The sequence below is a fragment of the Pinus tabuliformis genome, chromosome X, assembly GCF_031772625.1.
Source record: "Pinus tabuliformis cultivar Carrire ecotype Pingquan chromosome X, CPIR1, whole genome shotgun sequence".
NCBI classification, from domain to species: Eukaryota; Viridiplantae; Streptophyta; class Pinopsida; order Pinales; family Pinaceae; genus Pinus; species Pinus tabuliformis.
The window spans coordinates 758,579,761-758,595,837 of NC_142308.1; the positions used below are offsets into that span (position 1 = coordinate 758,579,761).

General features: G+C 42.8%; 1 protein-coding gene across 1 annotated transcript in view; it reads right to left on the reverse strand.

Moving 5' to 3' along the window:
- LOC149142079 (putative metal-nicotianamine transporter YSL6) overlaps nt 1-16,077 on the reverse strand; it is a 446,819-nt gene that overhangs the window by 78,150 nt on the left and 352,592 nt on the right. Inside the window, exon 5 of the mRNA XM_089453171.1 lies at nt 643-832. Within this exon, the coding sequence (XP_089309297.1) occupies nt 643-832 (190 nt within the window). The remainder of the gene's footprint in view (nt 1-642; nt 833-16,077) is intronic.

Below are 16,077 nucleotides of genomic sequence, written 5' to 3' on the forward strand. Positions count from 1 at the left end.
AAAAAATTGGTCCATCCAGATCCAAATCCGTATCCATTTCTGTTTCCTGGTAACTACAGAATTCTGTTTTTTATGAGTGGACTGCTAATGCATTTAGGTGTGAAGAGCTCCACAATAACCTAATCTCCATACTATTTTTGTATTCATATTCCAGATTCCATTGAGGACTTTACTATTCAAACAGCATAAAGGCAACATCCAACACATCATATGGTAGGGGGTGGAGGCAGGAATAATTTTTAGCAGGGAGTCAACTGGACCAATTTTCACTATTCGGCTAGCCAATTGCTACTTTGATAGTGTCCCACATTTGCATCCCAAAATATATGGTTTTACAGTCAAAGTTGGCTCCGAGGAACATGAACATTTTTTACCAATGAGCAAACATGCTGAATTAATTTTGTTATTTGGGCAATTATATCTAGTCAGAATCATTATTTATAAATAGAGAAGAATGTGACATTCAATGCATTACAAGTTTAAATTTCAACCCAGCAATAAACTAGTTCCCTATGCAGAGTATAGTTGCTATGTATATTGAGTTTTTGTTTGAATAGCTTGCAATTTTTTCAGTCCTCCAATAATGATTGACAATGCTAGATTTGAACAGCTAGGATGGATGCAGGGTTCTTTTGAGTCTACCTTATACCCATACAGGCCTTTGAAGTCGTTACTACCAAGGTCTGCTGGATACCAGTCACCTGCACGTTTGCTGATAAGAGGCCATAAGCAGCCCCAGGATATTATTGCCCCAAGCAAAACTGAACAGTTGACAATGTGAGGGCAGATAAGACCACATCCAATGTAGGTTGGACTGAAGTCAAAATAGAATCTTCAGTTAGAAACAAGCAAAGTATTTTAGCATGGAAAGTGTGCAGAAGCCTCTTTTTTCAGACCCAACAATGGCATTAGAAGATAGTTTGCCTGGGAGGTTTAGTCTTTCTGGGATGTAAGAGAAAAGTAACACAAAGCATAGCTTGCTTCAGAAAAGCAAACTCTAAAGGTTGTTTCTAATCTATAAATTAAATAATAACCACAACCAGTGTTTGTCCGTCTTAAAATAGGAAAACAAATCAGTCATTCTCAGGAAAATATATTCACATTTATAAATATTACATATAAGAAAGATGTTTTCAAAAAAATAGAAAAAATTATTTGACTTTTATAGACATACCTAAAGCATGAAGGCAATGGAACATCTCTTACAGTACACAATATATAACTAATCATATGTGCCAACTTATTCATCCTGCAGTATGATGTCAGATATACTGCAAACCTCAATATATGTATAACACCAACATATATTTTGGAATGAACTAACTGTTCATCATTTGTTTTTTGTCAAGTCATAAGCACCCAGTACAGGAACAAATTTACATAGAGAATAACTGAATTCAGAGAGGTATCCAGCTTGAACTAGCATCATTGATTTTACCTGAAACGATAGCTTCCTAATATAATCCCATCTGTACTCGCAGATCAAGGTGGAAATGGTGTGAGCGCATCTACACCAGTTGTTAAACTTTTGGGCTGAGGCACCATGCACTTTGAGCAGGGAACCTTTTCATGTTCATTATCCAGGCTGTTTCACCCACTCTTCTGCTACCTCTTTCCCTTGAGACAGAGCTGATTGTGTTGTTTGTGAATACCAGGAGCAACATAGAAGTTGACCTCTTCCTAACGTTTTTGAACTGCCTTGGTTTGACAAATCTCCTACTGTTCCTCTGGTCATTTCTGAACCAGAGCAACCGGTGGAGACTGGACAGGGTAGTGATGGGTGGGAACCAACCTAGACTGATGTTGAGCCCACAGTACAAGTATGGGGTCGACCCCTGATGAAAACAGCCCTCCTCTTGATGCAGGTGCTATCCCCATAGCTAGTTGATACGACTCTATGTACTAACCAACTAGCCTAGTGATTTTGTTTTATACTTTGGTTTATTGGTTTGTCTTTCCTTAATGGCAAGCATTATTTTTTGGCCCTGTGTGCCACCCATTTTGAACAGTAGATTAGGACATACAGCTATTCACATTATATTTATGGAAGCTATTGATAAGAATCAAGTAGAAAAAACAAAAACAAAAACATCGATGGTGTTAAGCATGATGTTAAGTATTGGCCATGAATGAGACAAGCAAGCAAATTGGCAGAAAAAGCCTAATGCCTGTATTTGTTTGTATGGATCTCAATGTCAAAATTTATAATACATCACTAACCATTCTAGATCTCCTAGATCTAGATCTATATCACACCATGTAATGTTCCAAACTTAAATAAACAGTGATATGCAAAACAAAATCGATTTGTGACACTAAATAAAAACAATTAGCAAATGCTTATTAAAACTCCAGAAGTAAGAACCAGCTGAGCCATTTTATTAATGAAATGGAGCAAGTACAATAATATGGAGAAATGCACCTGGGCTTGCCTCAAGGGCAAGCTTGACAAGACCCGGGTGATAAAACAATAATCTCGAAGCTGGAAATGACTGCTCCTATAATGCTCAGCGTTGTCCCTAGAAACTGCACTGCTGGCAGGAAAGGAACTGCAAGAAACCTTGTCTCTGGTGCTCAGAAAATGCTGAAACTTTATATCTAGGATCCTTGTCAAAAACCCAGAAAGGGTTTGGGCTGAATCCAACCTCCCAAATTCGACCTCCAATATGCCCTACGCAATCCCCAACAATTTTGCACTATCTATTGCAAAGATACGATTGAAAACCCCACCTCCGGTACATAGAAAATTACGAAACTTTATATTTGGGATCTTTGTCAAAAACCTAGAAAAAAACCCAAAAATGGTTTGGCCAGATTTTGAACTTTCAAAACCGACCTCCAATATGCCCCCACGCCTTCCAAGCTGCTCCAGAAAACGGCCTGCAATAGAACCCAACAAAATCCTCCTCCAATCTCATAAAAATGTAGCAATCACTTCTCCAAATATTTCCCTTAACCTCCATGGTAAAGTTTAGCCTCAAACACTGATACTCTACCCTCCACGTGAACACCCAGTGTTGCCTCTACACTGACCTAGGAAGTGCGAAAATCACCCTGCGAAGTAGCACACTCCTGCAGCTCCAAAACTTCTCCCAAATGCCAACAATCCTCCTATGCCTCCTCTCCGAAAAATCCGTCACCCAAACTCCTCTACAAGAAGCCACAAGCAAACTCGGCCTCCTCTTCACTGTGTCTTCCAGTAATATGCACCACCTAGAGATGGATGCTATCGCTGGGAATCACACTGAGATCCTCCTCTTGAAGAAATAAAGAAAACCTTCCTAGGGTGGCACTCGAAGTCCCCCGAAGAAAGGCTGAGCTCTTCGCTTGAAGAACTCGTGCTGAACAGCAAGTGACTCGGTTAACCAGCTCGAGTGACCAAAGAGAAATCGATATTACCAAAAAGATGAATGAAAGAGATGAGGAGAACTGCCTTCCTTATATAGATTTCATGGAGCACTTTTCCCTCCAATTTGTCCTCCATCTTGTGCCCTCACTTAACCACCATCATGCAAAACTTAGCCACCTCCATGCAAATCGAACTAGGGAGTGCGTAACTTAACTATAACACAAATAACTTTTCTTAAGTCTAATCTCCTAATAAAATCGAATGCCGACCACTAGCTCCAAAATTGGCCCCATAATACAAAAATTAATCTTGTTCCAAAATGATTTAGGAAGGGACATGACAATCCTCCCCTCCCAAATGTTGCTTGTCCCCAAGCAACTTCAGTGTTGGATGCTCAAGTATGTGCTCACCCTCCCAAGTAGCATCCTCATCCAGTAAGCTCCTCCAATACACCAAAAATTGCTTGTCCTCAAGCAGTGCTTGAACAAGCACCCTCTCTAACTGTGGATCCCCACTGTCGCTGCAAACTTCACCAGGGTTCCAAATATGCCATTAGATCATCCCTGATCGTTGTACTATCCTATAGTGAAGGAGTCTCTCAATACTAGGATCCCAAGCCAACCTGATCAACATGAAGCACTCCTTGCTCCACTCACTAGCCTGCCAGATAGGGGCATTAGAACCCCTCTGTCTACTGCCAAAATGTAGAGCATCCTGACGATGTGAAATTCCATCCATATCCTCATGAAGTTGCTCTATCAAATAGTCCACCCCATGCACTTTGATTGTGGGCCCCTGAAGATATAACTCAATCCTCATGCGAATGAAGCCTCTCATGCATGAGCTCCTCCTGCAATCCTCTTGTTGGCCATCTTTCCAGGTTGATGAAGTCTCCCACACCATCAGCGAATCATGGAAACCAAATGGAAGATCTGGATGACCCTCTCATGTAGAAACCTACTCACCTCTATGGGTAATTGAATTGCTCAACCCTGTTATGCTAGAATCCCCTGTTCGTTGCAGAAGGAACCTATCCTGCTGACATCATGACACTCTGGTAATGATTGACTTGCTAGCATGCTCATGCCAGAGCCTCCTCTCCCATAACTCTCGGTCATAATATATGCGATGATGGAGGCTAGGCCAATCTCGCCAAAGCGACTCAACAGCATCGGCGCCTATCACTCCATGGCTAGCCCCAATCTTGAGCAACAATCTGCCTCGTCCTATGGTGAGGGCTTCAGTGATCCCCCATGTGTCCGCCTGTGAATGAATCAGTCCGCCTGTCATCCCGACCATGCTCACTGAGGAGTGGAGTATCCCACCAATCCACTGGATCCCTGGATCCCATTCCCATACTGGAGGTCGAGAATCCCCAATCCTCTCTGCCTGCCACTGTGATATGCTGCTAGTTGTTGGGACCCCTCTGTGCCCCGTCTCTACCTAATGTAGGTATCCAATAAGTAGGCACCGAGGAACAAGAACTTGTGCTGCAAATATCTAGCTACTTTGTGCCTGCCAAATCACACAATGAGATCTGTTATCCCAGCTCCTGATGATGTGCCTAGGTACTGCCGGAAGCCTAGGCATCATCCTGCAAACAAGGACTACCGTCCTTTGCACCTCATGCTCACGTAACGCCTAGAGTTGTCTAGCTGAAAAAGCACCATGTAACTCCCTATCGGCCACCTCCCCCAGTGTAAGCCCAGGGGTGGAACATATGCTACCTCAACAATCAACCATGCCATCCTTAAGTCTGTATTTGTCAACTCGTGCACCTACCAAGTTCCTCAACTGGAGAGTCTTATCCCGACTCATGACACGAGGTGTCTCATCCAACTGCCTAGGAGGAGCCTCCCAAGCCCTGTTGCCTGAATGGAGAGTGTCAAGGGGCAACAAACAAACACTATGCAACTGTAAACAACACCGAAGAAGGATGGTACAATCAAGAGTCCATCGAAAAGCTCAAGAGTAATCCTACGAACAACCCCCTCTCTGTCTCGGATCTGCTGATAACCCCCTTGAAGCCCTGTCTCCACTAAACATGGTGTCCCCAGATGCTCAAAAGTGTCATCATCAATCCTAGCTGGGCTGCATCCAATGGTACACGTAGTGCCCCTGTCCATAAGTCTTCTCGGAGGCAACACTCCAAGTGCCCATTACACCACATCATCTGCTACTGCATACCCCCCAATATTGTTGCACTCCTCGACATGCCACTATACGCTGCAACCTGTCCCGATACACCACTGGGTACTGCCGACTACGGCTATACCATCTTATGTCGTCATGTGTCCCACCTGTGTCACTGCACCTATCACTGCCTGCATGTACTCAACGCGATGTGAGGCACTCCCACTCCACAACGCAGTCCAACATACTATGGCACACCCCCATGCGTCTCCATGCCCATCCGCAGATCACTGCTCCACCCTAGATGCTCCTACCCATCCCTGGATGTGATGGCCTAAAGTTGTGTCCATATGCATTGGCCCGCACCTGACCTGTATCATCACCTCCACCGTCGCATCACCATGCTCTCCGATGAGGGGATCTCCCCTCCAAATCCTCCCTGAGGGACCCAAGAAGTGAATCTCCCTAGGTACCATTAGTGATGCCACCACTGCTCTGCCCCTCCATGTCCTTCGTTCCCCACACAAATGTGAAGAATCCCCAACTCCATACAAGGCACTGTTTGGTGACCTGCCAATGCCACCTCCTCCGACAAACTCCTGCCAGAGTATGTTGGTCATCCTGTGATCCCATGCACGACCATCATACCAAAACGACCTAGGGAGTCTGTCCATAAACTGGTTGGCCACTGGTGCTGACTGAGACTCCCCTAGTGAATGTGTGTGCTCAACTGCCAAGCCAACTACACCACCACGGTCATAGTCAACCGACATATCCGGGGAATGATAGGTAGTCCCACCTGGATCCCAATTCCAATATGGGCTTACGATATCCCTAATGCCTGAAAGCTCCTACTGAGCTTCACGCCAGTCTACTAGCATCTCCATAGCCCACTCCACCGGGTACCAAATCAAAATTTCTCACCATCCAACCCCAAAAGAGGGATTGAATGTACGAACTCCCATACATAAGAGTGGCCCTCCATCCTGCACCCTGTGTCGATCATGTCGCCTCATCTCATTAGCCTGGTCAACACAAAATATGTCGAGGTGGCTCTGCCTCTCCCTCTCTAAGGTGCAAAGGTAAACTACTTACACTACAAGCCCCATCTATGTATGTATGAAGAGGGTTGCTTTGATGCTCTAATGTGCTCTATTTGTACCATTATGGAATCCAATCGTTCCCTAATGCGAGTCAATTTGGTTGCTGACTTGGGACAAACCACTCGCATGCCCTCTAGCTCCTCTTTTTGTTGTAGAATGGCCTCTCGTACTGTCTTGGCCTCCTCTCTCAATGCTAAAAGGTCGGCCTGGAACTAATGAAATTGTCGTGGATATCTATCACCTGTAGACTCTATCACAACTCTGGATACCTCAACAACTATCAGCATCTCGTCCATGGGTGGCACCTCCTCAACAGATGGCTTTATGTGTGTAGGCTCTAATATCTATCCTCTCCGCCAAGGTGTCAACTGGGGCTATCAAAGATGTATCTCATAAAGGTGACTCTTGTGCCACACCGGTATATCGATGTGCTCTACACCATCCTATGGGCTCTTAGCATCATGCTCAACCTCCTCCTCAGGATCCTAATATCTAAAGCCAGGTCTCCACCAGCAAAAGTGCCCCTTGGTCTCACCCTATAACTGTCCCTGTCCTGCCTGCTCCTTTTCAGGAGATCTGGTGCCCTGATTTTGTCGACTTTCCCCACACGATGTAGATGATTGCATCCCCATGACCTGCTCACCTCTAACGTCTTTATTGTAAGGGCGAGGATGGATTTGGTCTATCACCCTCCTCAATCGGGCCAACCTCTCATCATCCCAATGGATTCTACCCCATAATTTCTGCATACTGGATTTCTCTTGAGCCATGGGTTTGTCTTCAGTTTCACTGGTCACTATGCATTCATACCCAAAGCTTCCATGATCTTCTAGATAGTTTCCCACAGCTGGGCCAAGATCATGCTCTAATATCACTATAATGTTCCAAACTTAAATAAACAATGATTGCAAAACAAAATCGATTTGTGACACAGGAAATAAAAGCAATCAGCAAATTCTTATTAAAACTCCAGAAGTAAGTACCAGTTGAGCCATTTTATTAATGAAATGGAGCAAGTACAATAATATGGAGAAATGCACCTGGGCTTGCCTTAAGGGCAAGCTGGAAATGACTGTTCATCTAATGCTTTGCGTCGTCACTAGAAACTGCACTGCTGGTTGGAAAGGAACTACAACAAACCCTGTCTCTGGTGCTCAGAAAATGCTGAAACTTTATATCTGGGATCCTTGTAAAAAACCCAAAAAGGGTTTGGGCTGAATCTAACCTCCCAAATTCAGCCTCCAATATGCCCTACACAATCCCCAACAATTCTGCACTATCTACTGCAAAGATACGGTTGAAAACCCCACCTCTGTTGCTCAGAAAATTATGAAACTTTATATCTGGGATCCTTGTCAAAAACCCAGTAAAACCCAAAAATGGTTTGGACGTATTTTGAACTTTCAAAATCAACCTCCAATACGGCCCCATGCCTTCCAAGTTGCTCCAGAAAACGACCTACAATAAACCCCAACGAAATCCTCCTCCAATCTCATGAAAATGTAGCAATCACTTCTCCAAATATTTCCCTTAACCTCCATGGTAAAGTTCAGCCTCAAAGACTGATACTCTACCCTCCACGTGAACACCCAGTGTTACCTCTACGCTGGCCTAGGAAGTGTGAAAATCACCCTGCGAAGTAGCACACTCCTCCAACTCCAAAATTTCTCCCAAATGCCAACAATCCTCCTATGCCTCCTCTCCGAAAAATCCTTCACCCAAACTCCTCTGCAAGAAGCCACAAGCAAACTCGGCCTCCTCTTCACTGTGTCTTCCAGTAATATGCACCACCTAGAGATGGATGCAATCGCTGGGAATCACACTGAGATCCTCCTCTTGAAGAAATGAAAGAAAACCTTCCTAGGGTGGCACTCGAAGTCCCCCGAAGAAAGGGTGAGCTCTTTGCTTGAAGAACTCGTGCTGAACAACAAGTGACTCGGCTAAGCAGCTCGAGCGACCAAAGAGAAATCGATATTACCAAAAAGATGAATGAATGAGATGAGGAGAGTTGCCTTCCTTATATAGATTTCGTGGAGCACTTTTCCCTCCAATTTGTCCTCCATCGTGGGCCCTCACTTAACCACCATCATGCAAAACTTAACCACCTCCATGCAAATCGAACTAGGGAGTGCGTAACTTAACTACAACACAAATAACTTTTCCTAAGTCTAATCTCCTAATAAAATCGAATGGGGTCCACTAGCTCCAAAATTGGCCCCATAATACAAAATTAATCTTGTTCCAAAATGATTTAGGAAGGGACATGACACACCAACAACTCATCAATGGATCATCATGACAACTCATCAAGATAAGAATTACATGTCATGACAATTGTATTCTTGGACTTTGTGATTGTCTAGGGACTCACAGTCTAACATTCCCCCCTCAATCACAAGTCTGAATAATTGTAGAACAATCTTTCTTATCTTCAATCTGAAAAAGAGATATCCTTTTCCAATTAGTTGTTGTCTTGAAGGGAGATTCGAGGGGACAGAGCAATGGTGATCTCATGGAGAGCTAGGGTTTTTCTTTACAAAGCTCTGCAAAGTGTTGAGGTCGATCATAGGTGGGTTCCAAGAAACGTTGGAGGGCTTAGGAGCGGGGTTGTTGCGATTTGTCTTACACATGGAGTAGGGCATTGGATGTGCATAGCTTTGCAAGTTGTGCACTAGCCTCTTCTTAGATCTACACACTAGATCCTCGAGGACAAGTGGACCACATTCTTTGCTAAAGATTTATGCATCTGGGGATGTGATGAGAAGGGGTTAAAATCCCATAGATCTAACCACCAATCTAAAATATGTTTCGATGGTAGCGGATCTGTATTCATGGAGAGGATGTTGCGGGGTCACAATTATGGGCAGTCTCTGCCATCAGATCTAATCCACTATACATGCTTAGACCCGATGGGGATTTTGGATTGAAGAGGAGTTGCAGCCTGAGAAGTGTTTGATGACGGGTAAGTGGAGATCAAGGAGTTTTGATGTAGTGATCCATGAGGAAATTGGAGACTAATGGCATGGTTTCGTGATGGCTTCGGGCCAAAGGAAACTCTGTGCAGTTGGACTTGTAGACCCTCTATCTGACAGATCCCTCGTAGCATTTGACAACGATAGTAGCACTATGGATAGGAAAAGGATGAGGTTGCGTGGATTATTTTCTACATATCATGATGAGGTGGGAGAACTGACGGCCTCAAAGTTTCTTAAAAGACACAGAAATGCCAAACAGGGTGCGAGATCCAAGATCCAAAAGGCCCTCATCCCAGGATTAAACGGATTTATGGGGGTCGTGGGGCACCATGATCCGTTGGCTAGGGATTCGTCAATTTTTTGCTCTCAAACGAGGGTCATCATCGACCCTTAGATCATAAAATTTTTAAAGGGCCCTCAGGTTGATCATTCCTAGCAAGACAGATCTCAAAATGAAAAATTGAAGGAGGCCTTTTAGATCTCCATAAAAACCCTAAGTGGGAAATTGTCCTCGTGAAAATTCTTAATCCTCAAGGAGCCCTTACTGCAGCAAATTTGAATCTACTTCACGTACTTGATTTTTAAATTACATTCATCAACTTATTCTTCTGAATAGAGAAGCAAATTACTTTTGCAGCCTACACTAATTAAATATTTCATCTCATGAAACAGAAAACAGAGCAAAGAACAAGATACATAGGACACACTTATTTTTGGATACAATAGTCCCCGTAAAAACCCAATGCGGGAAAATTGGTGCACCAGCTCTGAGGGTTTATTATTATGCAGGAAAAATATCTAAATACAAATCTAGGATGCTCATCTAGCAATCCTTCAAAGAGAAAATACTGGCGGAAAATCTGAGTGAGTTTTACCTCACTTCACCCAGCAGAATTCTAGCTAATCCAGCACAAGACTGGCTAACCCCGGCTATTTCTGCGTTGGCTCTGCGTCAACCCTGCATCACCTTCTCTTCCCTCTGCGTCAGCTCTCCCGAGTGTTCCGAAAGTTCTTGGCAGTTCTGGCAATTCCCAACAATTTCCATTGTTCCGACAGTTATGGATTTTGCGCGACAGACAACTTTTCTGCGTCAGCGCTCCCTGTTGTTCTAGCAGTTTTGGATTCTGCGTGACAGGCAACTTTGCTGCGTTTGCTCTCCTGGCAACTGCACTGCCCCTCTGCAAGCTCTCTCCGCCTCTTTGTTTTGTATTTTCTGGAAAGTTCTTCTCCCAGATTCTCTGTGCCCCTCAGCTGCAAGATCTCCCCAATCAATTTTCCTCCTGAGAAATTCTCAACTCATAAAATTGATTTCCTCAATCTCTCTATGTGCGTTTCCAAATCAACCCCAAGCCTCCATTTTATACTTTTCCTGTTGAGTCTTCAACAACAAAGATTAAGTCTCTAATCAATGGCTAAGATAAAATATGACTTGATCTACCTTCTAGATCATTCTCACACATATTTTGATGAATACCCATTAATATTTTAATTTTCCTAAGTTTAGACTTAGGAACTCCATTAAAAATATTAACTATTTTAATAAAATAGAATCTGGGTGGAATTTCACCAAACGGTTTCTTGGTTCTTTAGAACTCATGTGCCTTAGCATCTCCACCAAATTTCAAGGCTAGAGCACTTCCACCTGCATGCTGCTCTGTTTCTGAAGCACCTCCTTTCTGCACTGTTGTTTCCACCAACACTATGCTACTGCTGCCCATGACACTGCCACTGCCACTGCAGCATTTGTACTACAACTCTCTCTCAAACATTGTATCTGCTATGCTGCTAGCACTGCTACTGCTAACACTACATCCGTACTTCAACTCAGTTGCTGAGAGAAGCAACTGAAAAACATCCAAAATTAGTTGAACTTAACTATGTTCAACATAATACAATGAATGTTGGAATCTAACTACTGCTGACCTTCTGAATCCTCTACGTTGCTGCTAACTCCTGCACTGTGCCAACTTCACTGCTGCCAACCTTGCTTTGCACTAATTAGTCTCTGGTCCCAAGCCACTGCATCTGCGTGCAAACAATCCATTGCATCATCAAGTCCATCTCGCTACTGCAGAATCTTGGGCTCCCGTAGCAAGGAATTGATCCAAGAGGTGGGCTCCTCAAGGATCCTGCCCACATGCAGTCCTCCCGACTATAGCTCAATATCGCCCCATCTCCCTCCTGGAAATGCGTGGGCACCTAAGTTGCATGAAATGGGGAAACGGGTACAAGTTTCCGAAACGGGCACGGGTACAAAATGTGACCCCCCCCCCCAAATATTGGAAACGGGGAAACGCATATATATATATATATATATAGACACACACACACATTAGGACATTTAAGAAATAATGTGCAATCATAAAGCATATATGATACATTCTAATTTATTACATTATGATTAAATTGTCAATTGTCAATGCATAAACTATAAGTCTCTAAATTTACATCACATTTACTCATCAATGATCACATAATGAAAATAGCAATATCCAAAATCAGCGACAAGAAATTTCTAATTTCTTGTCTCATGCTTGATTGGGAGTCTCCTCTTACATAGTCGAACGACCTTAGTGCTCTTGATTAAATACAAGTTCTATACCCCAGTACCCTACGTGCTCTTGATTATTGGGAGTCTCCCCTACATAGAGGGGTTGGTTCTCTTGATTAAATACAAGTTCCATACCCTAGTACATGACAAAATCCAATGGAAACATTGCAATCCCCCCAATCCTGAAATCCTGAAAAACAGATAAGTCTGTTGGATTTTGAGTGAGATCTAAAATTCTACTTTCTCCATATGAAATCCAATGAGGGTGAAACCACTCTCAAACATCCTGAATCATTTCATGGTAATGTTAAAAATTTAAGTAAAAGGATTTACCATGAACTGCATATCAACACTAGGGCCATAGGCTTGAACATTAGGATGTTCACTCAAAAAAATCCTTGTTTTTATAACTTGAGAGGCATCTAGAAGCATCCTTAAGATATTTTAGTCGCCCACTAAAAATTAGAAGCAAAAAATTAAAACAAAATACAAGAAAAAGTCAAGTTAGAAGAGGAAACTCCGTCGTATAGACTGGAAACTCGTTTCTGGAAGTATTGGCCATGTTTTCTCCTCAAGAAATGGGCCAGGTCATACGGTACGAGTTTCCTCGTTTCCATTTCGTTTCTAGCCGGAAACGGCCCCTTCTCCAACGTTTCCTGCAACTTAGGTGGGCACTCATGGCATACTCTTCCTCGTCAATATTTGCTGAAGTAGCCTTATGATCATGTTTCTCATCCTTATCCTTTTTCTTCAAAGGACACTGGGATGTGTAGTGGCCCAACTTGCCACAACTGAAACATTTCACCTTCGAAATGTCCTTCTTTCACTTCGGCTTCTGCTATCCTTTCAATGCCAGAGCTGCGTTCTCCTCCCCCTCCTTCATCTTCGTGCCACTCCCACTGTTGCCACTAAGGTTGAGCTTCACTAAGTCCCTCCTTAACTCCTCCTGTTGAAGAGTTGCCCACATCTTCTCCCATGAAGGTAGTTTTTCTCTTCCCAATATGCTTTGGACGAAAACTACAAATTCATCCGAAACTCCATTTAGGGCTATCCTCACCATCACGGTTGGCTAAGGAGTGGACCCCATTGCAGCAAGATGGTCTCTAGTGTCCTGAAGATGTTGAAGATAGAGGTTCACCCCTTCTCCCTTCTGCATCAAAGTCCGCTGCAACTTCTGCTCCAAATACATCTTTCGTTGTTCGAAAGAGACTTCATACAAAGAAGATAAGGCTTCCCACATCTCCCGGGTTGTATCATTGCCCTACAAGTGTGAGACCACATGATCTCGAACTCCATCGTGAATTAGCCTCTTTGCCTTCCCCTACTCGGCCTTGTATTTCTTCTTCTCATCATTGTCAGCAGGAACAGCCACAACACTTTTGATGTAGGCCTCGAGATCTTATTCCTCCTGAACAGCTAGGCTCCGTCCAACCTGTCCTGATCTCTGAGCCCATGCAATGCCATCTCACCCAACTATCAAACTGACTCCTCTAGTCAATGCTTAGCACTACTCAGCAAGTGAGAAATTCGAACTTTCTGGCGAAAAAATTCTCTGAGGAAAAAATTCCCCTTCTATGTGTATTCGTTTGTTTCTAGCGGAGTTCTTCCCCGGCAGAAATTGCGCCCCTCAAGCAGTGCGCTAAGGCTCTGTGTCACTCCATCTGTCTCTGCAAACTCACAAACTGGAAATCGTACCTTTCTGTTGTCTCATTCAGAGAGAGATTTCCTCGGATCTGCTTTCCGACAAGGACAGTGCAATCTCTTCAAGGGGATTTGAATTGTTGCCAAGTGCAGCTTTCGGCCTCACTGCTCAGCACTGGATCTGCTCTTCCTGTTTCAAAATCAATGCTCTGATACCATGTGAAGATTCCTAATCCTCAAGGAACCTCTACAGCAGCAAATCTGAATCTACTTCACCTACTAGATTTTTAAATTACATTCATCAAGTTATTCTTCTGAATACTAAAGCAAATTACTTCTACAGCCTACACTAATTAAATATTTCATCTCATGAAACAGAAAATAGAGCAAAGAACAAGATACATAGGACACACTTATTTTTGGACACAATAGTCCCCTGAAAAACCCAATGCAGGAAAACTGGTGCAACAACTCTGGGGTTTTATTATTATGCAGGAGAAATATCTGAATACAAATCTAGGATGCTCATCTAGCAATCCTTTACAGAGAAAATATTGGCGGAAGATATGAGTGAGTTTTACCTCACTTCACCCCGCAAAATTCCGACTGATCCAACACAACACTGGCTAACCATGGTTATTTTTGAGTTGGCTCTGCATCAACCCTGCGTCACCTTCTCTACCCTATGCATCAGCTCTCTTGGTGGTTCCTGGCAGTTCCAACAGTTCCCGACAGTTCCAGTAGTTCCCGGTAGTTTCGGATGTTCCGGAAATTCTGGATTCTGCGTGGCAGACAGCTTTTCTGCATCAGCTTTCCCGGCTACTACGCTACCTCTACGTCAGCTCTCCCAGTGGTTCTAGCAGTTTTAGATTCTGTGTGACAGGTAGCTTTTTTGCCTTAGCTCTCCCGGCCACTGTGCTGCCTCTCTACAAGCTCTCTCTACCTCTCTATTCTGTATTTTCTAGAAAGTCCTCCTCTTGGATTCTCTCTGCCCCTCAGCTGCAAGATCTCCCCAATCAAATTTCCTCCTGAGAACTTCTCACCTCATAAAATCGATTTCCTCAATCTCTCTGTGTGTGTTTCCAAATGAACCCCAAGCCTCCATTTTATACTTTTCCTGTTGAGTCTTCAACGTCCGAGATTAAGTCTCTAATCAACGGCTAAGATTAAAATATGACTTGATCCGCCTTTTAGATCATTCTCACCCATATTTTGATTAATACTCATTAATATTTTAATTTCCCTAAATTTAGACTTAGGAACTCCATTAAAAATATTAATTATTTTAATAAAATACAATCTGGGTGGAATTTCACCAAACGGTTTTTGGGTCCTTTAGAACTCATGTACCTTAGCCTCTCCACCAAATTTCAAGGCTAGAGCACTTCCGATGCTACCAAAAACTGGCAGTCCTCTGGGGGATCTAGAGTACAAATCTAGTGCACAATTTGAAGCAGGCCATTCAGAAAACCTGGGCTTGTTGGTATGTTCACAAAGCTTGACTTTTGTAGGGAAGTTGTTGCAAAACACCACTCAACTGAAAGATTATGAAGTTGAAAGGAACTCCACTATAATATTAAATCTAAGGCTGAGGGGGGATCTTCAAGTAACAAAAACCCCAATGGATTTGTCTCTTTCAAAGATGTGCTAAAAAGGAAGGTTGTCGCCCCTGCTGATCAGAGCCAAAACATGTCAAGACCATACACAGTTGAACAAGGACCTTACATGGCTAAAATTGTTGTAATTTACTCCTTTTTTCCTCATTGATAACCCTATTTTTTTACTTGCTTATCATAGACTTTGGAATTTTTTTCTCATTGTTGTTACAAATATTTGCATATTGTAAATCTACTAATTGAAACCCTAGTTTATAATAGCAAAGCATATTTTCTTGATTGCATGTGATTGGGTACCTATTTGAGCCTCCTTCATTCTAACTAAGACTTCTATAATTTATTAGTTTTTGTAACATCAGATAGTGTAACGAACAAATTTCATATATGCAAAGGAGTAATTTTCAGAATACTTCAAACATAAGAACATCCATTGCAGGACAAGTAATTGTATATGGTATATTGTATAAAATAATTGATGTGATGAATACAATGAGGGTGAGGGCCTACTTACAAACCCTAGGCAGGTACCTCTTCACCAACAGTTACGCTATTCGGGGCATACCTTTTCGTTAAATAGTTACTAATCAATCATTATTTTTTATTATTGTTGTTTTACGTTATTGGTATTATTTATATAGATATTTTTATTCATAACATTGTCTTCCTCTTCAAAAAGCTTTGTCCTCAAAGCTTACTGTTGATAATTAGT